At 37.1% G+C, this 24,879-nt stretch overlaps 1 protein-coding gene across 5 annotated transcripts in view; it reads left to right on the forward strand.

Annotated features, from left to right (window-relative positions):
• The first annotated feature begins 5,110 nt into the window (after positions 1-5,110).
• Positions 5,111-24,879, forward strand: part of UBR5 (ubiquitin protein ligase E3 component n-recognin 5) — a 185,300-nt gene continuing 165,531 nt past the window's right edge. For all 5 annotated transcript variants that reach the window (XM_056823240.1, XM_056823244.1, XM_056823241.1 and 2 more), the window contains exon 1: positions 5,111-5,238. In XM_056823240.1, coding sequence (XP_056679218.1) covers positions 5,177-5,238 — 62 coding nt within the window. In that variant the 5' untranslated portion in view covers positions 5,111-5,176. The remainder of the gene's footprint in view (positions 5,239-24,879) is intronic.

Consider the following 24,879-nt stretch of genomic DNA (forward strand, 5'->3'; position numbering starts at 1 on the left):
CATCTCCCTAATTAATGCATGATCCCACTTGTCACAGTGGCTTTTCTTAAACCTTTTTATCTCTCCTCAAAACTCCTTTCCCTTTACCCTCTCAGTTTAGAATCTTATTTCATAATTCACTAAAGAAATTAAGGCAAATCATCAAGAGCTCCCTTTTCCTCCTTCTTTCTCTTTTTATATCACTCAGATACCTTCTGGTTTTGTTCCCTTCTTCACTGTCTTGAATGAAACCATGGTCCTCCTTGCCATTGCTAACATCTCTACATATACAAATAATTCTTTTGAATTGTCTTGTCCATGTTTCCCCCATCCTCAAAAAATCCACACTAGCTCTGTAAATTGCTGCTATTTCCTTCTATCTCCCTTCCCTTTTGTGACTAAATTCTGTGAGAAGACCATCTACATTCAGTCTGTCTTTTTTCTTTCTGCTCACTCTCTTTGAACTCTGAAGTCTGGCCTCATTCTTCAACTGAAATCACTCTTTCCAAAGTTACTGTTGATCTCTTAATTATGATCTAATGGTCTTTTTTTCAATTCTCATCCTTTTCAACCTATCTATAGCCTTTGACACTTCCAATCACTTTCTTTTCCTTGATACTCTTTTCTCTCTAGGTTTTCATTATATTATTTCTTGGTTCTCTTCTTACCTATCTGATCATTCCTTCTCTGTCTTATTTGACAGATCTTTACCCAGGCCACAACTAGTATCACTGAAGGCTCTCTCCTTAGCCCCCTTTTTTCTCTACATAATTTCACTTGGTGATCTCATCTACTTCCAAGGATTCAATTATCATCTCTATGCTGGAAAATACTAACCTGTCTCCTGACCTGTAGTTTCACATCTTTCCTAAAAGACCTCTTGAAATGGGTGTCTCATATCATATATCTTAAACTCAACATGCCTAAAACTGAACTCATAAAATTTCCTCCAAACTGTTGAGGGGACCACCATTCTTCCAGCTACCCAGGCTCACTGTCCAGGTTAACACCTCCACTCTTCACTCTCATATCCCATGTGTTGACAAGTCCTATCAATTTTATCTTTATAACATGCCTCATACTAGGCCCCCTTCTCTTCTCTTACCCTTCAGCTACCCTAGCATGTGTCCTCATCTCATGACTGGGCTATTGCAATAGCCTGCTGGTTGGTCTCTCTTTCATGCAGGTATCAAGGTGATCTTAAAGCCCAGGTCTAACCACATGACTCTCAGATTCAATAAACTCCAGGGGCTTTCTACTGATCAAATATAAAATGTTCTCTTCGTTTTTAAAAGCCTTTTACAATCTGTTTTTTTTCCTCCTGTTTCAATTTTCTTATACTTTTCTCCCCTCTATAGATTCTAAAGTCCAGTGACTACAGCCGTCCTGCTTTCCTTCACACAAGATAGACACGTCATCTCCTGACTATGTATTCTCACTGGCTGGCCCCCATGCCTAGGATGATTCTCAGCTTCCTTCAAGTATGAGCTCAAATCTCATCCTCTGAAGCTTTCCCAGTCCTTAAGCTTAGTATCTTCCCATTGAGATTATTTCCAATTTATTCTGTATTGTCTGTTTGTAGATAATCTTTTGTATGCTGTCTCCCTCTCCAATAGTGTTTCTAAAGGGCTAGAAACTGTTTGTTTTTTTTTAATAGTTTTTATTTTTGTATTCCCAGCACTTAGCACAGTGCCTGGCACATCATATCATACAACATAATAAAAGCTTGTTGACTTGAATGGACATATGAGCCTGCCAAACTGCTTCACTAGTTGAATCCTTAAGGTTTCATGAGTGCTTTGAATTGTCTTGATCAAAGTAGCCACAGAAATTTTTAGTTTTTCTATTGAGAGTGCCAACAAGAAGTACAATTTAGAACTAGTTGCATACCATTTTCTGTGTTGTGGAAACAGATCAGCATCTTAGAGTCAATTCACATGGGCTTTCACAGAACAGCTGTCTGAAATAGTTTTTGAACCTAAAGTAATCTGGGTCAATGTTGGAATTAGTGACCTCTGAAAGTTAGTTCCATTTGTTATTTAGACTCTTCTGCCTTGTGAATAATTTTTGATATTGTACAGATCTTTGAAAAAAAGTGTGATAATGTTTTAATAAAGCAATCTAAGTTAAAGAGATGGTTGTTCTCGTTACAGCTCAGGATTTGTGTTTCTTATACTGACACTTTGGTGGATTGGGACCTAACTTGACCTCTTTTATCCCTTTATAATCATCGTCGGTGGAAAAAATTATGTTACTTCTGTTGATGTAATTTTCAATTCATAAACTTATTTTTTGATGAGTTATTCAATTTGCAAGGCAAAAGGATTTTAATGATTTTAACATTTATCCATTAATTGTTTCCCTGCTTTATGTGCAATTTAAAACTCTTAAGTCAATTCTTTGAAGGTTAGGACAGACATTTATTTTAATATGAAAAAAGATTACCAGACATTCAGCTATGCCAGTCAGCCATAGAGGGAATCCTTAGTAGGAGTTGTCCTGTGAATATTTTTTTGGTGCCAAAAACTCCACTGGGTGAGGGATTGGAATGATGATGAGACCTCATTGTAGAAGGGAATGGTGCAGGGAGCATTGCCAGTGTAAGCTCTTTGAAGGGCAGGGATCATTTTGTGTGTGTGTGTGTTCTAGCCCGGGGAGGTGGGGGGGGGGGGAGAGAAAGGGGGAAGAGAGAGAGAGAGACAGAGAGAGAGAGAGAGAGAGAGAGAGAGAGAGAGAGAGAGAGAGAGAGAGAGAGAGAGAGAGAGAGAGAGAGAGAGAGAGAGAGAGAGAGAGAGAGAGAGAGAGAGAGAGAGAGAGAGAGAGAGAGAGAGAGAGAGAGAGAGAGACTGAGACAGAGAGAGAGACTGAGACAGAGATAGACAGAGACAGAAAGAGACAGAGAGTGTTCTAGCCCCCTAGTACCTTGCACAGTTTAAGGCAAGGGCAGAGGTTAAGTGACCTGCCTCAGGTCACAAAGCTAATAATTATCTGAGGCCAGATTTGAACTGAGGTCTTCCTAACTCCAAGTCCAACACTATATCCATTGGGCCTAGGATAAGCCCGGGTACATGATCTTTTTTCACATTTAAAAAATTTTTAATTTTCAACAGTTTCAAAAATATTTGTTCCAAATTCTTTCCCTCCTCCACCCACTAAGAAGCAAGCAATATAATCATTATACACCTGAAATCATGCAAAACATATACCCATATTAGTCATATTTAGAGGGAAAAGGCAAGAAAAATAGAGAAAATTTATATTTCACTTTGCACTCAGAATTCATCAATCTCTCCCTGGAGGTGAACAGCATTTTTTTCTGCATGAGTCCTTTGGTATTGTCTAAAGTAACCAAGTTTTCCACAGTTCATTATCATTACAACATGGCTATTACTGTGCACAAAGATTTCCCAGTTCTTCTCACTTCACTCTGCCTCAGTTTATATAGATCTTGCCATGTTTTTCTGAAACTACTTTCTTGTTCATTTATTACTGAACAACAGTATTCCCTCACGATCTTAGACATCCCCATAATTTCCTATTCTTTGCCACCAAAAATAGAACTGCCATAGTTATTTTTGTACATAAAGGTCCTTTTCCTTAAAAAAAAAAATTGCTTTGGGATACAGACCCAAAGAGTATTCTGATATTGCTAGGTCAAAGGATATGCACAGTATATAATTCTTTAAAAATTCACTCATTTGGGGAGAGGATTAGTCGGTAAAAAGAAGCTGGAGGCAAAATGGTATAGTAGAATAAGCCTGAAGCTAGGAAACTTGGGTTCTAGTCATGGCCGACTTCATTTCTCTGGGCCCCAGCTTCCTCATTTGAGAAATTGGACTAAATTGGACAATCGGATCTCTACCGTCCCAAAGAGAAATTTTTATAATTCTAGGCCTCATTATATAGTAGTTCTTATGATCTATGGCCCCCAGAAAATCTCTACATTAGATTATTATTATTATAAAGTATTTTACTCTTATAACTGATTTTACACGTTTTAAAATATAACAGCAGATCAAGAAAAAGAAATTAAAGCCCTAGAGTTCTTAAACTTAAATTAGAGTTGCTCTGGGATATTCAACGAGAAAACACGTTAACGGGCGCCCCTCCTTTACGCTTCCCACCCGGGGGATACCCTTCTGCACTCCCACTCGTAATCTCACCCAGGCCGGTCGGGATTCTTCCCTTCTCCTCCCTCCTCCCCATAACACGTGCTCTGACCAAAAAGCTAGCTCCCTATCGTCCCATACACTGGAGGGCGGGGGAGGGCGTAAAGATACGCTGACCAATCCACCTCATTTTTACAGCTTCGTAGATTTCCAACGCGGCGCCCACCAATCAGCATAGCCGTAACGTGAATTGCTCCCGTCCTCTTTCTCTCTCCCTCCCTCCTTCCCCCTCCCCCCGCCCGCCCGTCTCCTCCCTCCTCCCTCCTCCCCCCTCCCCCGCCCCTCGGAAGCGGAGCCTGCGAGAGGTAGAAACTGGGGCAGAAGTGAAGATGGCGGCGGCGGTGTTGGTGGCGGTAGCGGCGTCTCGCCAGTGAGCGCGGTGCGGACTCATCTCCCTCCCCACCTTCCCCCCCACGCCCGACCCCCCCCCGTCCGCCGCCCCTCCTCCAGACCCCGGAGTCCCGGCAGCCCAGTCCCTCCCAGCACGTCTGTGGGCTAGACCCCGAAGCCCTCCCGGCTCCCGACGCCAGCCTGCCTGCCCGCTCGCCCAGCCGCGGCCCCGATCCTGTCCTCGTCCTCCCTCCTCCTCCACCTCCCGCACCCCCACCTCGCCCCCTCCCCGTTTCTTCGTTCTCCTCCCTCCCTTCTTCCTCCTCCCTCCACCTCCCTCTTCTTCCCCCTCCTTCCTCCTCGTCGTCGTCGTCCTCCTCCCCCCCCCTCCGCGCAGGGGGAGCTGCTGGCGGGTGGCTCGTCCGCCTGCTCGGCCGCCCGCCCGCCTGCCCGCCAGCCGGGCCGGCCGGCCCCGCACACACAGCCCGGAGGGGGGGGGGGAGCCGGAGGACAAGGAGGAGGAGGAGGAGAAGCCCGAAGAAGGGGAGGAGGAGACGGCCCCTGCGCATTTGGTTCCCTCCATTTGGGGGCTGGGAGGAGGAGGACGAGAAGAGGGGTTGTTTTTTTTGGGGGGAGGGGGGGCGGGTTAGCGCGAGGGAGGTGGGGTGTCCTAGGGAGGAGGACGAGGAGGAAGCACCATGACGTCCATCCATTTCGTCGTTCACCCGCTGCCGGGCACAGAGGACCAGCTCAATGACAGGTAAGGGGGACTGGGGGGGTTACCCTCCCCCACTCCTTTTTTTCTACCCCCCAATTTACCCTTTCCATCCCCTCTCTGCCCTCTCATCTTCCTCTTCCTCGGATTGGGGAGCAGTGCGGCGCCGCGGGGTCTGGGGGTGCCGGGAGTGGACTGGTGGGGTGTGTTTTTTTTGGGGGGGATAGAGAGGGAGATTGTAGATGCCTTACTCTGTCTTCTTCCTTCCCTTCCTCCTCCTCTTCCTGCCTTTGGGATTTAGGCCCTGTCCAGGGCAAACTTCTGGTCCTGGAGAAGGAGGAGAGAGGATTTTGGAAAAGGGAGGGGAGCAGAGGGGGCTTATTCCGGCTCGTGTTTGGGAATCGGGTTAAACGGGAGCGTGAGGAACGATCCAAGCAGCCCTTTTCCCCGAGAGGAGTAGGTTGTAATTACTGCCGGGCCCAGGCCCGAGGAATCCATATTAGTCAAAGTTGAATTGAGACAGACAATGCGGATGGGGGATGGTGGAGGTGAAAAGGGAGGGAAGGTGACCGAGGAGTCCGGGCCTGGGGGGGGGTGGCGGTGGGGGAGTGGGAGAAGTGTGTCCCTGGTCCGTGGGTGGCCTGGAGCCCTGGGCCGAAGAGTCTGCAGGAGGAAGGGAGATTGTAGGCTTTGGCCCACACTGGAGAGGGGAGCAGCCCATTCGCAGTTTCAGGAGAAGGGGGAGCATGGGGGTGTGTGTGTGTAGGATTGGAGGAAACGCCATGATTATGATTATTTAATTTGAGCCCCTGTGGTGGTGAGCCTTGCTGATCCAGGGAGGAGGTCGAATCCAAGCCAAGGGAAAAAGAGATGGAGGTGGTAGCACATCCCGAAATGGGAAAGCAGGCCCATTATCACCCTCCCGGGTCAGCCTTTTGATGTTCGCTTTTTCACTCTTTTTTGGTCTCTCCCCAACATCCTAGTGGAAGAGGTTTCCTCAGTCGTAGTTATACCTTGGCTCAGAGAAAACTCCTTTCGGGGCTATTCTTAATCCCTGTAAAGCGTTTGCCACGGGTGGGTGGGAGTAGTTACATATTGTTTAGTTTTTAAAAATTGTAATGTGTTGGGCTTGGATTCCCCTATTTTCTTGCTCTCCATGGCCTAGCAGTTAAGAGACAGAATTTCTGGGCTGCATGTTCACTTTGAACCTAGAAAAATCAGGAAAAGTTCCTTCAATGTTGCAACAGAGGCTACGAAAAGGTTGAGAAGAGGCCTTCATTAAATCCTGACTCAGGTCCAACCCTGGGCTCAGTGGTTACAGGATCAGAAAGTAGGTCAATTTAAGCTTTCCCATTTTAGTGTGCTAGATCTTAGTTATACTTATTCAGGCCTCGGAAGGCCATATCTGACTGAAGTTAGGGAGTTACATGTAATTTTTGCCGGTGACCCGGTGACACAATTCGCATGACGCCCTTCTTGTCATGCGCTTCCCAGAGGGAGGAAGAGGCCTGCTTAACTTGCTGCTAAGAGATTGGCCTTCATTCACTTGTATATGTAAGCACTTCCAGTGTGGCCAGAAGCACCTCTTCAGTTAGAGGACCAGATACCTCATTTCTTATTTAAGTAAGGAAAGATAATGTCCAATTTTTCTGAAACCATGTTTTTGTTTTTGTTTTTAATGATAGGAAATGAGTTAGCCACATGGAGTTGTCAACTTTCCCAAATTGCTTATTTTTAATTCTTTGGGTTTTTTTTTCAGTGTTCTTATTTTAAATGTCATTTTATCAAGAAACTTAAAGATGCAAGGGTGTGCTAGGTACATTTAGGTAGTTAATTTAAAACTAAGCCACTTGACAGCAAGATTATCCTGTAAGTCTCCTGTACTTTTTGATTGTCCTTTTTATATAAAATCTGAATCAAGGGGATTAGGGAAATAGGAAATGTTTTTCTTGTATATATCTTAATTTGTATATTTCCAAAATTCTGACTGCTGTCTTTAGGAAAAACTTTAAATTAGCCTTCTAAATTTTGGGGGAAGTTTTTGGTTTGCTTTACATATATATGCATATATATATATATATACATAAAAATTTGTTAATATTAAATCTAATTTTGATATTAAGGTAATTCTTACTATTAATATGACTAATTGGTTTCTAAAAACTGTTAGCTACAGTGCTGATATAGAACAACAAAATACATTAAAATTATTGAATATAATGACAAGTATAAAAAACTCACATATGAAAGGAAAGTAGATGTAATTTAAAGCATGGAATATTTTTGTATTTTTTTTAACATTATCTCCCACCTTCATAGACATTGGAGATGTACAGTATTGGGAGTAGGATTTTTTTGAAAACTTTTTATAGATGATAGTTCTGGAAATGTCTTTCCTTGTGAATATTTTCTGTTCAGTTGTCAATTTGGGGGATTTCAGTGATTTATGTTATAGTAGGGAAGGTCTAGAGTAGCCCTTTGGAAAGAGATACATTTGACTGTCTCAGACAAGTTTTAGGACCAAACATGTTATTGTGGTATTGCTTGTTAAAATCTAGTACTAGCACTTCTGTTTTGTGAATTCTTTTGAATTAAAAGGAAACTTTAATTAAAAATACTCTTTTTGGATGGCTTTAGATAAATTTTTATTAAGGTTCACTTAAATGTTCCTTAAGGAAAAGGACAGTCATTTTCCATAGATAATCTACTACTATAGAATTTGATTCTGTTTAGCAAACATATCTTAATAGTCACAGATACTAAATTCTACATTCATGTTTTAGGTGTATTTTTTAGGGTACCAAAATTCTCTTACTACGTTGTAAAAAGCAACAAGGTCAGAATTAATCACCAATAAAAGTTTTGTGGATTCTTCTAGCATTGACCATTTTTACTCCTTATATTTGTTTGCATATATATATTCTGTGACTGTTCCTATAAGTAAGGCATTTTGCTAGACTATTCTGAAATCTCAAGGATTGAGAATATACTGTAAGGAATCTAGAAAATTATGCCAAAATGTTTTTCTTTTTCTGATTTGCTATCTCTGTTATGTAGTACTTTTATGTATCAAAACAAGTAGGTTGGACTATCTAAATTCCATGTAGAGTTGATTAAAGCCATTGATAAAATAACCAGTTACCTAGTTGTCATTTGCACCTAAATGTTAATTCTGAGTGATTAGTTGGTAGATGGCTTTAGGATGAATATAAGTACTCCCTCTGGAATGAGGATGCTTTATTCTGATATTCTGTGATGCTTTGAAGTCTTTCAATCAAGAAGCATTTATTAAGCACTTACTGTGTGCTAGTATTTAGCACAACAAATGTGCCAGGCACTCTTAAGTGCTGAGGATACAAAGTCAGAAATAGTCCCTGTCCTCAAGGAGTTCACATTCTAAAATTGGAGACAAATGTGAAAATAATCTTAGTAAATCTTTGGGGAAGCAGGTGCTTCTGTTTGATACCTTGAATTGGACTTTACTCTGATTTATTGGTTTTAGAGCTATGTTCCTTAAAAGCTGTTGGTTTTTAAAGAGCAAATTGTAGACTTTTTAAGAGAAGAGCTCAGATTCCTATCATGGGGATTCAGATGTATAATTAGAAGTTTTTGCTTATCAACCTGAGTAAAGTATTAGATCCTGTTAAGTTAGAAGTGTAATAAAGAAGCACTTTAGAGATTATCTAACCCAACCTCCTCATTTCACAGATGTGGAAATCAGGATCCACCGAGGTAACTTGCATAAAATCACAGGCCAGTCTGGCTAGCCAAATCAGGCTAGGAACCCATTCCAAACCCAATCCAGTGTTCTTCAAAATATAGTCTATACCTCATTTTTGGAGTATTTCTATTATCTAAAATTTCCCAATCAATTTTCTGTAGTAGTTTTGCAATTTAATCAATGAGCTATGGATTAGATTTACATAATCCTTTGCTTGAAAAATGGTGTTGTAGATGTTTGTGTGCACTGGTAAAGTATTTTTCTGTTGCATTTCTATTTATGGGTAGGTTAAGGGCAAAGATAATTTGTTTAAAGAATGCTGTTGATCCATGGATATCCATGCTGAATTCCAGAAAGTTATTTAGAATTATAGTAACCTACAGGCAGTGAAATTTTTGTTTGAAATAAGACATGGAGTGATGTTTTCTTTTGTGCAATGTGATTTGCTGTATGTTAAAAACTTAATTTTTAAAATAACTGTAAAATACTTTTTAAAGGCATCCTTCTTAAGATCACAAGATCACATAGATTTAGAGTCAAAAGCGACATGAGAGGTCATCTAACCCAAATTCCTTCATTTTTATGGATAAAGGAAACAGCAGACAAAGGTAATTTGGTCAACCCAGTTTAAGTGGCAGATTTGGGATTTTGAACTCAAGTCCTCTGATTTCAAATTCAGCAGAGCCTCTTTTTTTGGTATTCTACATTGTCTTTGTATTTGGAATAGAATACAATTTAGTTTAATTAAAAAAAATTAGAATTGGAGTATTATCCAAAGGGTTTAATTACTAAAGTACCAAAATGACTTTTTTAAGTCAGTTTCATCTGTAAGATACTTTTAAAAGGACCCCTTTATGATTTTGTATAAATAGTATAAATACATACATCTGAAAATATATCTATTTACAATACAAGTGCTTTGAAATGATAGCAAGTGGTATACATATAGAAGATTAGGATCCCAAAAAAACTACTATAGATCGTCATTTTTAGGTCTGAGCTTGCCTTTGTGTTGTACAAGGACATTATTAACGTTTCAGAATTACTTTTTAAAAAATCAAATATAGATAATTTAAGGTTTCAAATTACTGCAAAGGTAACAAAAAAAGGAGCTTTAATTTCCAAATAAATTTGGACTTTTTCTACTTAACTTGCCAAAATGAGAGGTTGCCTTTTTTTCTTAGTAAATAATGAAAATATTGACTTTTTTTAGTGCAGAAACACTGTTTTAGTGATTGTGGTAGGAATCATGGAACGTTGAGAAATAAAGGAAGAAATTATTTTAGAAGGCTGTTTTCAGGCATTTAGAAGATTAGATCATCCACATGAAAAAATATTTTGAGGTTCTGAAAAGATCCCAAATTCCGACAATACTAATTCTTTTGACATCTGGTATGAGGGAATTAAGACAATAACTATATTAAAATAATTCTTATAATTCTTATTTTAATATCTGTTCTTCTGAGCAGAACTTGAGTTTGGACATGCTGCTAGGTGTCCTTTGTTTAGATAAGTTAGTTCTCCTGATACTCAAGCTGTTAAAATTAAAAAAGGGGGTAATTTGTAGTTCATCACATTGTGGACAACTTGGTGGTATAGTGAATGGAACACCAGGCCTGGGATCTGGAAGATATAAATTTGAATCCAGCCTCAGACAATGTCTTGCCTAAGACTAGGCAAGACACTTAACCGTTTTTGCCTCAGTTTCCTCATCTCTAAAATGAGCTGGAGAAGTAAATGGCAAACCATTCCAATATCTTTCCCAAGAAAATCCCAAATGGAATCAAAGTGTTGGAAATGATGGAATAGACTGAACAACAGCAACAAAACGGGTATTGGCTAATAAGTGAGATAAGCATTACTTACTGTGAGATGAAATGAGTTAAATGAAGTGCTGTGATAGGGTTTTGTAGTTTTTTAACATTTTGATATGATGTACCTAAAAGGAGGGACTGATAGCATTTAATTTGTGATATTTTGGTATCACTGGAAAGATGTGGACAGATTATAGCAAGTCCAACAGGGCTCAAAACTTAAAAAAACTTGCTCAGGAGAGGAAAGATTAAAAAAGAATTATAGACTGGATAACTTATAAATTGAAAAACAAATCCAAATCAGTGCTGTATAATAAAAAGTAAGGACTGAAGGAAACCTAAGGGAGTAAATGCTAATAAAAATGTGTAAACAAAACTGAGTGAGAAGAATTAATATAATACACAGTATAATATTTAGGAGTAATGAGATGAAATTAAGAAAATATTTATGACCTAACGATTAGGTTAGGGAAATAGTCTCCAAAGGAAAGTTTAATCACTTGACACTATTTTGAACTACATTGAAGGGAATCACATAGAGGTTATATTTAAGGGGACATTTTTGTATTGTTAGAATTATCTTTAAGCTTCAGTTAAGTTTTGTACTAGTGAATTACTTTTTTCCAAAACTCAGTCGTGTGCTATATCAACTTCATAAATTGAAGTTTGACCAACTAAAATGACCCATCGTTGGAGGCTCCACTTATTTCTTGTAAACCAGATTTATTTTGGCTAGTTTTTTAAAATAGCTGTTTGGGGGGGGGTAAAGTGGCAGACTTGGCCTTGTTCTAGCACTACTTTCAGTTTTTCAGGTGAATCTGACCCTTCATGACCTCATTTGGAGTTTTTTTTGCAAAGATACTGAAGTGGTTTTCTATTTCCTTCTCCAGATCATTTTACAGATAAGGAAACTGAGGCAGATTGACATAATAACCAGGCATATAGCAAATGTCTGAGGTGAAATTTGAACCTAGGTCTTCCTGACTCCAGCTGGAGGCAGTGTTCTAACCGAAGAGTGACCTAGCTGCCTGGCACTACCTAGGGATATTTACAGAATCTCACTGTCTCTGGGCTTCAGAATTGTTATCTGTAAAATGAGAGTTGTTGGATTGAATGTTTTCTAACATTCTTTATGGGGTCTAAGGACTTTTTCTATGAAGAGGTTCCTATATCAGTTTCATATATGACCTCCACAAGAAAGGTAAAAATAAGAAAACTTCTTAAAGTTCCCCTATCACTACTTCTCTACAATTTCTCTTCCTTTACCCTCCTACCCTCAGCTTGATTTATTATTCTGAAAGCTTTAATATTATATTATTGGCAGTTGCTTTTAATGGTTCTATTATGATGGTCCAGGGAGCCTTGAAAAAAATGGTTTATAGAGCACATTCAGTGATGAGAGTAAATCAAGTGGGAAGTTTAAAAAATTCTGTTAACTTATGTCTTTTTAGTGATTAGGTCAGTAAAATCTGTTCTGTTGCAAAATTGGACATGGTTATAAATTGCAGATTGATTTTAAGCAGGAATTTATTTTATCCTAGTTTTAAATAGAATTATTTTCATAGCAATTAGTTCATAGAAATGGTGGCAAAATCAGGGTTAATGCACTTTGAAGCATCTTCACATTTAAGCTATCATATCAGATACTGCTATTTTCAATTTATAAATACATATTTATGTTGGTTTTACAGTGAAAATGCCCCTAATTTGGTTGCTGATGTAATTTCTTGCCTTATTAAAATGATTTTAGCATCTCTGGGTATTGTATATTGTTAAAATGCTAAGAAGTTTTATCAAGTAGAATCCCCCTTTTTTAAAAAAACATTTTTCTTGATATTGATTTTTGCTTCATTTTAGAGGGGAAACTTTTATAAATACAGCAAACAAAAGTTTTAGAATTTCAGTGAGAATCTGAATTGATTGGTAGATACAAATTATGGCAGCATCCAACAAAGCAGTATTGCTTGAATGTTTTAACAAGAATTTCTCTGTCCCCTCTCCTTAATGATCATTTTTTAAAAAAGATTGTTCTCTTTGAGATATAAAGATAAGCAGAGTAACTTGGGACATGATTTTAGAACAAAGTATTTTAAGAATGATGCTTTCCTTAAAATGTGGTTCAGAAATCTTTTAGGTTTGAATTTTCTAGTTTCATTTGTAACAATATAATCCATTCTGCGGGGGTCTGGGAGTTTTATACTAATCAGGTTTCTAGGCTTTCTCTAGAGTAAACTTAAACCCTGGAGGCTGCCTTTGTATATAATAGGTAAGACAGAGCTCAGCTGGGTTATTTTCCCAAGGTTATTTGCTTTGTTGATGGCACTTAAAACATTATAATGTGAAAAATGGATTATTAATAGTCTCTGCCTGCAGTGATTTATTAGTATTTGGAAAAAGAACAAAATTTAGAATTATAGAAGGTTTAAAAGTTGAGCTAATATAGAGAAACTAGGATTGAAATATTTAAATGTCAAATGTTGAAATCAGTTACAGACAACTAAGGATGGCAAGTTTTTGACAGAAAAAGACTGGGGGCTATGCATGTACTTGATCTTGTATATGTCAACTATCTGTCTCCATGAACCTCTTTGACCTTTCCTTGTGTGTGAAATGGGAATAATACTTGTACTGTTTACAGGGTGGTTGTGAAGAAAGCTATTTGTAAACTATGAGTTACTACATAATGTGAACAACTGTAAATCTTTAACAGTGATTGTTTTGTTTTATTCCTTAGTTCAACCACATATATTTGGGAGAATGGTTGAGGGCTGGAGGAAAGGAATACTTATCTTTAAAGGATGGTAACCTTGAGTTTTATTGTTGCTCTTTCTAGAAGAGTGGAAAGCTATTTTGTTGTTCTGCAGTTTCCAAAAGAAGGTAGATGATTCCACATTGCAGTTGTCTTCTCCATTACTACCACTTGTTCTAATAGGTTGCTAGAGTAAACCAACACTAGGGCAGAAAGAACAGTGAGTAATACATATGTATACATGAACATAAATGTACACACACATATGCACATATATAGTATATGCATATATATGCTATAATAACAACAATTTGACTTGGCAGTTTTTTAAGGACCATTTGCCTTCCCCTTGTACAAACTGCTATTATTGGCTCCTGTGGTCTAAGCTCCTGCTGAGTCAATGCACTTCTAAATATGCACATTATTTCCTTATTGGAAGAAAAGGGTAAGAACTTTTATCATTATTATTTAAAAAATATTTTTTGTAGCTTTCATGACTGTAGTTGATGTTAATGCAGTCGTCCTTTTTGTTTTTTCCCAGTACCACTTTATTATTCCTAATAATTTTAAGTTTCCAAAGATATCCATGTTAATTTAGATAATGATGTACTTTCCTTTTATACATTTTAGGAATGCTTGGTTTTTTGTTTTTTTTGTGGGGGGGGTGCCCTTCAGGATAGTGGGAGATGGGGATATTAGGCTGATTTTATGAAAGAGAGAATCTAAAAGTTAACTTAACATCTTGTGCATTTAACTTTTTGGTGGAGAGGTTACTGCTGTTAAATGCCAAAGCTTGGGGTTTCTTTGTGGTGTTAAAGTGACTTAAACATATTTCTTTGTTTTATTGATGATAGATAACAAAAGATTTTTGTGCTGTGTTTAAGCTGTTTGCAAATTGGTGTTTTTTCACTTTGATCCACTCACTTTAAACCATAGTCTATTGCTAATAGTGTCAGGTTCATTTTTTTCTAAGCCTTTCCCCATATGTATCTTTGAAACTGTAAATTAATCTCCTGATGGCAGGGCACAAATTAAAAACATTGGACTGTAAAGTGTTTTTTCAGTCCAGTTCTGGGTACAGGAAAAAAAACAGGCTATAAAATGTACATTGGAACCTAGAGTATAAATGTGTGATTGGGGTGTGGAAGGAATAGAAACTTTTCATCTATTCTAGTACTGATCAGTGTAAAGAAGAATTGTGAGCTTATGGTTTTCTTTGCCTTATAAGTTAAGTTTAAACTTTATAAGTTTCCCTCTAGATTGGACCTGAATTGAAGTATGGAAAAAATAAACTTCATCTATTGTCTTTTATGGGTTCACTGTAATAGGAAGCAGTGGCTGGATGTTTTCTGCTTGGTAAAAGTTTAGATTTATAAGGATTAAAGATACAATTAGATATCAAGTGTTGATATTCATATATTTAAGTAGATATCTGCATGTAATATAACAGAAGACAGGCAGTGCAATTGATAGAGTGTTGATTTGAGCCCCAAAGACCTGAGTTTGAATCCTTCTCTCAGATACTTGTGATAGCTGTGTGACCCTGGGCAAGTTATTTCACCTCTTTTCAGCCTTGTTTTCTAAATGGAGATAATAATAGCACTTATTTCACAGGGTTGTTTTGAAGATCAATTTAGATAACATGTGAAACTCTTTGCAAACTTTAAAAGTACTATTTAGATGCTAGTTATTAACATAGTTTTGACACATATAATCCTTTGGTTTTGAGTGAGATTTTTTGTTTGTAAAAATTTATTTTTTATCCAATTTATTGTTATTGGAATAAAGAGCCCAGAAGCAATTCGTTGGTTGAAGAGTAGACCTTGAAGTACAGAAGACTTGGTTTTATATCTCACATCTGACAATACTGAGTAGGTGGCCCCAGGCAGGACACTAATTCTGTATGCTAGATCAGAGATATCAAAATCATTTCTCAAGTATCCTGTAAAAAACTTGAGTTAGGATTGAATTGTAATTGGGAAATGTTTAGAAAAAAAATAAAAATACAATATAGTGTAGATAATGTTATTTCATGACTTTCTAAGTAAATTTGTAGTCCTCAGCTGATCCCTTTCTTTTTGAATTTGCCCTTATTGCTCTAGGCAACTCTTAGACTAAGTTGCCTAGAAAGTGCTCCTGTGCTTTGGTTCTAAGTTTTCCTTACCTAGAAGAATGAAATTACAGGTCCAGTCTGACTTGCCCAGTGCAGAGTAGTTTAATGTTATTTATTTTTTGTGTGTGTTTGGTACTATAATGGGAAGTGGGAGAAATAGTTTATAGAATTTTTATAGGACTGTCTTTTTCTTCTTTTCCCTCAAACTTTATAGACAAAGATTCATCCTGCAGGCTATTAGCATGTACCTCAGAAATACAACTGCCAGGGGACCCTAATTGGCATATAGCCACTTGGGGATGAAGCCACAGTTGCCAAGTTTTCTTATCAATTTTTTTAATAGTAGCATATTTATTTAAAGTAGACCTCATAGTAAATATTTCACAGCTATTTTAATATTTATATTACGGTTTTTAGTAAGGATAGAGTTTCATTTCAGATTTAAAAAAATTCCTTTATAAAAACCCCATATCAGAATTTGGGTAGGCAACATGCTGTCAACATTTTACAGTTTTGTTGTTTGATGATTTTTGTGTGCCCCTATTAAATGTAAACCCTTGAGATAGAAGTCAGAGTTATGGGTTGCTGATTTGTATTAGTAGGGAGAGTTTTCAGGTCAGGAATTCTCTATTCTGGCATAATCACAGGTCCAGACCAAAGACTTTTTTTTATTTGGTTTGGTTTGATTTGTTTCACTGTCAAAAGCATTTCAAACTGGAGTGAAATACTTGGAAATCAGAAAAGATCTTGTTTTAGATATTACTTTTGACATTTACTAGCAGTGTGAGGTGGGCATAAAATTTAATTTCTCTAATGCTTTTTTTCCCTTTCTAAAGGAAGTATGCCTCTGTAATCCTTATTTCAGAGTGGTTGTAAAATTTAAATGAGATAATATATGTAAAAAGCTTTTATAAGCTGTATAGAGTTTATATAATGGCAGTTTTATCTTGTCCTTTTTAGACTTTTAAAAGTCTTCATTTTAAGTTAACTCATTATCAGATAGGGCCCTATTTAAGTAATGTAAAGATTTGGTTTGTGTGGGTTGAAGTAGTTAAGAGTACAGGAGGTGGCCTAGTGTCAAGAGGATTCTAGTCTGGCTGTGCCCTTAACTAGTGTGGGCAAGTCACTTAATCTCTTAGGGATATAGTTTCCACAAATGAGGGAGGATATATGATCTCAGAAGCCCTTTTCAGCTCTTGTAGATTTTTAGTTCAAAGAATGAATAATTCTGGGTTTATAGATATTGTTTTATGTATTGCACATGAGATATGGTAGGACTAACTACCCTTTAAGTTATTTTTTTTTAAATTCTTGGTTAAAACCTATGCTTCCATATTTGATATAGTTCTAATAAGTTTTTGAGGACAGAATGCAGTTTCTTATTTGCTGCCTCTGTTTTAGCTTGGAGAGAAGCTCCTCTATGTTGATGTTCTTTATAGACTACAAAGGCTAATCTACTTCACTCCTAAGAAAAATAATAAAGTTAAGCTTTGTTAATTTTAAAATTTTGTCAAGTCTTTTAATTTTGGCTGAAAGTACACATTCACTAAGAAATGTCTATGAGGGAAATTTTTTTTGAGAAATCAGATAGAAAAACATCTTAAAGGAATAAGAATCTTTTTCTTTTACCTGGCAGTTGTATTTTCAGCATTAGATTTTTAAACCTTTGAGGGAATTTTTTGTTAGAGGGCTTGTTTAGGTTTTGATTGCCAGTGGTCAAAGAACATGAGGAAAATGTTCTTAATTTCATTCTTTTTTTTTTAAACCCATATCGTCTGTCTTAGAATCAATACTGTGTATTGCTTCCAAGGCAGAAGAGTGATAAGGGCCAGGCAATGGGGGTTAAGTGACTTGCCCAGGGTCTACACAGCTAGGAAGTGTCTGAGGCTAGATTTGAACCTAGGACCTCCCATCTCTAGGCCTGGTTCTCAATCCACTGAGCTATCCAGCTGTCCCCCCTTAATTTCATTCTTTTAAAGTAATATATTGTTTTTCTCTTAATTTACTTATTACCTAATTTGATTCAAAATTTCTAAGAAGGTGAGTCATTTTATGAGTCATGTTCTTTTTTTACATCACTTAGGTTTTAGAAACCATCTTAGGCTAACAAACGTTGTAATTTTACATTTGAAGAAACAACTAAGAATTAGTGTAGATTGTTGTGTGACTAGTAGATGTTAAAGGTGGGACTAGAACTTGAATTAAATAAACTAAGTTTATTTCTTGGCAAGCGGAGAGTATGTCATTTTTTCTAGTGTATTAAATGTATTGATATTAATGTATTAAAATAAATAGTAAACTTTCTAACATTTTTTCTAAACTAGTTAATTGTTGAATAGCCTTATTTTGTAACAAATGTTCCTTTTCTAAATTCTGAGTCTCATTTCTGATAAATGAAAGTTGGAGATTTTCATGTTGTAATCTTTCACCTTTTGTTGTTAGCAGTTTAGTAGTATGCTAAAGTTATTAATTATCAGTGATTGATTAGCTTAGGTTGATTAAAGCATTTGACCATTAAGTCACAGTTAGGAATTTGGTCCTGGTATTTTTAGCTCCCATTCAATAAGTGTGCATTCTTGTTAACAAAGAGAAACTAGCTTAGATAGATGAGGAAAAAAGGAAAAAAAAGAGGGGAAAAACCTTGATCTGTACCCTACTGGTATAATGTGTACCCAGTAGTATATTTGAATGAAAGACAGTACTTTTTTTAAATGAATTACATATAACACAAGGGTTTGGTTTTAGGATTATCCAATAAATGTTAGAACTAGGAAGTTTCTTATAGCTGGGCCTTGGGTAATCTATTAGGTGAAGCATGTGCAGAAATTTTACAGTAGGCTATACCTTTTCCGGTATCCCAAGACAACCATTGAATTTTAAAAGGGTGAAAAAGGTTTAATCTTAAGATTGAAGCTACAGTGTACTTTCCATCGACCCTCAAATAAGGTTGGAACAAGCTTTTTGTTAATTTGTAAAGAAGCCTTTTAAGATGGAGAAAAGTGGACATCTCCACTGCTGGCCAGTCTAAAGATCTCTTGAGATTCCTGGCATTAGAAGGACCTGTCTTTTGTCCAGAGTAAGGTTCCACATGAAGAGGCTTGGGAAAGGGCAGGCATAAAGAGCATAAATTGGAGGATCAGGAGGAAGTAAGTCTTTTTCCCTTAGAACCCAGGAGTGAATAGATGTGTGCTTGGGTTGGCTCTCAGAAGGGAAGATAGGTGACCCCAAGTGGCTAGTTCCTTCTCTTTCTCTGGCCTGCTTTTCATTATTTAATAAATAAATTATAAATGAAGATATAGTCTCCAGAGAATTTTCATCATAACACATGTAATATTGTCTTTTATCAACATGATTTTGTCCTTTGTATTCCTTCACTTCTGTAATTTATAACGCATCCTTGCCCTCCTAGTCTTTCCTGGTTCTTGTCCATATTCTTCGTAGATAATCTGCCCAGTGTACTGGAGTCCATTTTTCCAGATCTTTTAATATTTTGTGGCTACCACTGTAACACTTCAATTGTCCATCTGCTGCTATCCCCCACTACTTTACCAGGTCACTTATCCAATGGCACATATCCTTGATAATGTATTTTATATTATTTGTATTCGACATTGTTAGTAATGCCTTAACGTTATTAATTTAATGGTTCCTAAAACAACCATGCATATCTTCATCCTTCTTTGGGTTATCTACAACTTTGAATATTTTGACTGAATTTGAATATACTGAATATTCCTTACTTTGTAGCAAGGAATGCAATACTACATTATGGGCAGACATTGGCATTAAAAAAAATGAATGTTTACATAAGCAGCTTTACATCTTTGAAAGTACTGTACAGTTTTCCAAATGTCTACTCACTTTATATTTATTTAGCTTGTTATCCACATGCAGTTTCCAGAGATATGTGTTGATAGGGTACCTCAGTGGGCTGCTTATTAATTTCATATCATAGTACAGTCAATACATGTTCTTCCTTGTGTGGATTGTTCTCTTGCTTTCTTTAAAGACCATAAATCTTATTGAGAAGACCCAGTCATTTTGAGGTTCGGTGAAGTTGTTGCTGTAAACAGGAGCATCCAGAATACTTTCCATAGAAATCCTTCTTAAATTAGAATTCTGCTTAGGACAGTCCTGAATGACACTGGCAAACACATTTGGTATACACATGGTCCCTCGTTTCATCCCTTGTCGAATGATAAGCAACCTTAGTTTCATAAAAAAGATCAAGGAAGTACAGCTACAAAGAACTTGAGATAAGGTTAAATTCTCTCATTTTATAGATGAAGAAATGGGCCTAGAAAGCTTAAGTAACTTGCTTAACTTAAGCCAAGGCTTCATAGGTAGTAATAAGCAGAACTAAGATTTGAACCTCTGACTCTAAATTTAATACTTTTTTCCCTCTGTGCCATATTTCCTCTTAACATGATCTTAACATGTGCAAGGGAAATACCTTGTTAATGGGAAAGCCTTTAAAGTATAGGTTTCATGGCCATATGAAAAAGTCCTAAATGTAGCCTGAACCAGATTAAAATATGATTGGGAAATTTTTAACAAAATAAATTTAAAAATATAATACAACATAAATTATGCATTTGTAATTTTCGAAGTCACTATTTCTATTTGAGCTTGACATAACTGCTTTAAAGGGCACATTTTGCTGTCTTGACTTATGAGGGGGCAATGGGAATTCTCTAAGCCTTAGATCTTTGTGATTGTCAGGTTATGGGAAAAGACTAGAGATGGGTGGAATGTTGAGGGTAGATGTTATCATCAATAAGGGAGAAAAGACAGCAGCTCAATTCTTGATTGCTGCTTTTTTTTTTCCTGCCAGGAGAAGGGCCATTGTGTTTAAATGATAAGGAAGAAATGACTAATAGGAGTTGATATCTAGGATATGTAGAGCGATAGTAAGAGAATATGTATGTGTCCTTGCTGAATTCAAGTCACCTAACCCAGATATATTATATCTCAGGTACTTAAGAAATTGACATGTGTGATTTCTGAGCCCCTCTCAGTAACTGGATGATCATGGGTAATGGGGGAGTTATCATAAGGGCATGTCTCAAGGAAGAATCTGAAAATTATATGTCAGTGTACTTGATTTCAATTCATAGGAAAATTCTAGGAATGCTCATTAAACAAATTATTTGTGACCATCCAGAAAGGGAAATAGGGACAAGTAGGTGGATAGATTAGTGACTGAAGTCAGGAGACTTCATCTTTCTGATTTTAAATCTGGTGTTCAGACACTAGCTGTGTGACCCTGGGCAAGTCACTAAAGTCTGTCTTATTTTGTCATCAGTAGAATGAACTAGAACAGGACATGGCAAGCTACCCCAATATCTTTGTTAAGAAAACCTCAAATGGAGTCATGAAGAGTCAGATACAACTGAAATGAGTGAACAACAAAAGACAGGAAAGTGGCAATTGCAGAGAACTAGCAAGTTTCATCAAGAACAGTTCATGCTGGACTGATCTAATTTCCTTTTTAGAATAATTATTAAATTGGTAAATGAAAGGAATGCTATAATGTGTATCCCACTTTTTCAAGATTTTACAACCTTAATCTATTATTGTGGAGGTGGAGAGACTAGATGATCATATAGATAGACGGATTGCTAATTGATCAGATGGCTGGACTCATAGTAGTTATTTATGTCATTGTCACTGTAGCAGATGTCCAGTTGAGTCCAAGTTGAATAGAAACGTGACTCTGCTGTTAAACTTTTTTTTAAATGAGTTTTTATCAGAGATATGGATAAAGGCATAGATGTCATGCTGATCAGATTAGTGGATAACAAAAGCAAGAAGGACTAGCTAATAGGCTAGAATCAGGCTCTGAAAAGATTTTAAGAGGCTAGAGCACTGGGATGAATCTAATTAGGTGAAATTTAGTAGGGAAGAATGTGAAGTTTTAAATTTTGTTTACAAAAACAAATTTAACTTCACAGAACAAGATATGGGCGACGTGGTTAGAAAAGTTTGTCTTAAAAAGATTTTAGTGAATTGTAAGCTTAGGATAAGTCAGTGTGTGACATTTAAAAAGCTAATGTGATTTGGGACTTCATTGAGATAATAGCTTTCAGGAAGAGGGCTAGTCACATTTCTATTTTTTTCTAATCAGAACTCACATGGAATTCTGTTCAGTTCTAGACACCACAATTTAGGAAGGACATTGAGAAGTGTATTCAGAGAAGGGCAATTAGAATGGTAAAGAACTTTGTTTTCATGTCCTGTGAAGACCCACTGAAGTAGTTTAGACTGGGAAACAGACTCCTTGAGAACACAATAGCTTTGTTTTCAAGTATCTCTAGGACTGTCATATGGAAGAGGGATTAGACTTGTTCTGTTTGGCCCCAGAAGGCAGTCAGGAGCAACGGAGAAGTTGCAAAGGAACAGATTTAAGCGTAATGCCAGGGAACATTTCCTAACAATTAAAGCTGTTCAAAGTGGAATCATTTGCCTTAATAAGTTTTCCCCTCCTTGGAAGTCTTCAAGCAAGAAAATGGAAGACCACTTTTTAAGTATCTTTTATATAGGTTCTACTAGATACTAATCAAAGTCCTTTCCAACTCTCAGGTAGTATGATTTTCTCCATTTGAGAAAAACATTGGAAAAAATCTTAGTCTTTTTTTTTTCAACTTGAGAATTCTCATTGGAGACATAGACCATTCTCTTCATTTTTCCCATTTTGAAAAATTCTGAATTTAAATATTTAAATTGAGAATCATTTGCATATGTACAATAACAGAGTTATATATGAAACTATGAATCTATTATGTAAAGCTTGTTTTTCTTGCAAGTATATAATGCATCCAACATGTTACTTTTAGAGCTATTCTTCTCATCTGTGGTGCCTTGAAAAAACATGTTTGACCTTTGCTTTATTTTTTGTCTTTTTTCTTTTCTTTTCTTTTTTTTAACAACTGGCTATTAGATCTTCTTCCCTGACTGCTATATTCCCCTCATGGAGAAAAAAGAAAAACAAAACCTTTATATAACATTTACACATATTTGCATAATATTTTTAAAAACCCAATAAACTAAATTTCTCTCTTGGCTATGTCTGAAACTATATGTATAGACAATGCCTAAATTTTTTTGAGTTTTATAGAGGTAAGGAAGTAAACATATTCTATAGTTGTCTTAATGTTAGAAAACTTTAATACCATTCATTTATGAACCTTTCTCTTCTTTTGGAATCTTATTTTAGAATATATCTTTTCTGGGTTTTGTTTGTTTTTGTCTTTTCATCTTCATAATCTGTGGGTGGACCGTACCTAATTGGTTTCTTCCTACTTCAGATTTTTCTCCTTTAAATACTGGTGATTCACAAATTTATCTATCCTATTCTAACCTCTCTTTGCATCTTGATCTTCCAGGCAGCTTCCAAAGTGATATTCTTAAAGCAAAGGTCTAACCATGTGCTTCTTGCTTCTAAGATCAAATATAAAACCCATCCTCTTCCAGATCATATACTCCAACCATAGGTGTCCCACAGAGTTATGTACTGGCCTCTCTTCTCTCTCTGTACAACTTCACTGTGTGATCTCATAAGCTCCCATGTACTTAATTACCATCTTTATACTGATGATTGTCAAATTCTATCTTGCCCTAACCTCACATCTCAACTGCCTTTCACACATTTCATACCGGAGGTCCATTAGACATCTTAAACTTAACAGGTCTAAAACAGAACTTATCTTTGCCCCAAAGCTCCCCTCTATCCTTTAGTTCCTATTACTATAAAGAATAATACCATCATGAGTCCCTCAGGCTTAAATATAGGAGTCATCCTGGACTCCTCACTATCTCTTCACTTTCCTTATATCCAAACTGTTGTTAAAGCCAGTTGATTTCACCTTTGCAGTGTTCTTTCAAAACACTCCCCTCATCTCTTTTGATTATGCCACCACTCTGGTGCAGGCCTTCATCATTTCATCCCTGGACTATTGCAGCAGCCCTGCGGGTGAGTCTCCCTGCCTTAAGTCTCTATCTATATGAAACCATTCTTCTTTCAGGTGATTTCCTTAAAGTGAAGATGTCACCATACCAGCCTGAACTCATTACATTGCCTTTCTATTACCTTTAGAATCAAATACAAAATTCTGTGTTTAGCATTTTCAAATCCCTTCATAATCTAGCTTCTTCTTGCCTTTCCAGTCTTCTAAAAGCCTACTCCTTGACACTTACTCTTTTATCCAGTGACCCTGGAGCTCACCTTGGTGTTCCATCTCTGGTTCCTGGCTTCTTCTCTGACTGTTCTTCATGCCTGGAATGCTTTCCTTCCTAAATTCTACCACTACCTTTCTGACTTCCTTTAAAATCATCCCATATTCTACAGGAAGCCTTTCTTAACTCTTAATTCTAGTGTGTTCCCTCCTAATTATCATCATCATCATCATCATCATCATCATCATCATCATCATCATATCTCTTTCTGAGCCTAGCATAGTGCTTGGCACAAATCAGGTGATTAATAAACGTTTATTCGTTTGTCTTGCATGTACTAGTAAGTAAATGTTTGGATTAAATTGAATTTCAGATCTTGAAAACTATGTTCATGAATGTAATTTCATTGCCTCTGGGGCAGCTAGGTAGCTTAGTGAATAGAGTGCCTAACCTAGAGATCCAGAGGTCCTGGGTTCAAATGTGGCCTCAGGCACTTCTTCACTGTGTGACTCTGGCTAGTCAGATATGATTCTAAGTCAGAGGCTGTGGGTTTTTGTTTGTTTGTTTGTTTTGTTTTGTTTCTTTTTTTTAACTACATTGGTTCCTCCTTGGAGGTAGTTCCTCTCAGAGGTCAAGCTCTTTAAGGTAGAGTGTGCTGTTTCATTTATTTATTGTAATGTGAATTTCAAGCATGGGGCCTAGAATAATTGATACAATTACTATTTTTAATAAGTACTGGTTAATTCAAAAGCATTTATTTAATGCTTATTCTGTTAAGTCTACTCTGTTCTGTGTGAAGGAAATTATTGAGGGGACTCTGGTCACAAGGATAGAATGGAAGAATCTTGTATCCCTTGTAGTCATCCAGAAAAGCCAGCAGTTGAGGTAGGGGATCACAAGGCCGACCTGGCCTGTCCCCTGGGCTGCTTAAGCAAAAGAGAAAGGACATAGTTGGCTTACTACGTGTGAGGTGTGAGTTAATGGGGCAGAGAGAAAGTTTGATAAACTGAGGCAAGACCAAATTTACATGGCTGGACTGGGAGGACCACATGACTGCTGCAGAACAGCAAGCTAAATTAGAGTAAAAGCTTCTCAAAGTTATCTATCTCCTCTC

This window comes from Monodelphis domestica, chromosome 3 (assembly GCF_027887165.1).
Source record: "Monodelphis domestica isolate mMonDom1 chromosome 3, mMonDom1.pri, whole genome shotgun sequence".
NCBI lineage: Eukaryota > Metazoa > Chordata > Mammalia > Didelphimorphia > Didelphidae > Monodelphis > Monodelphis domestica.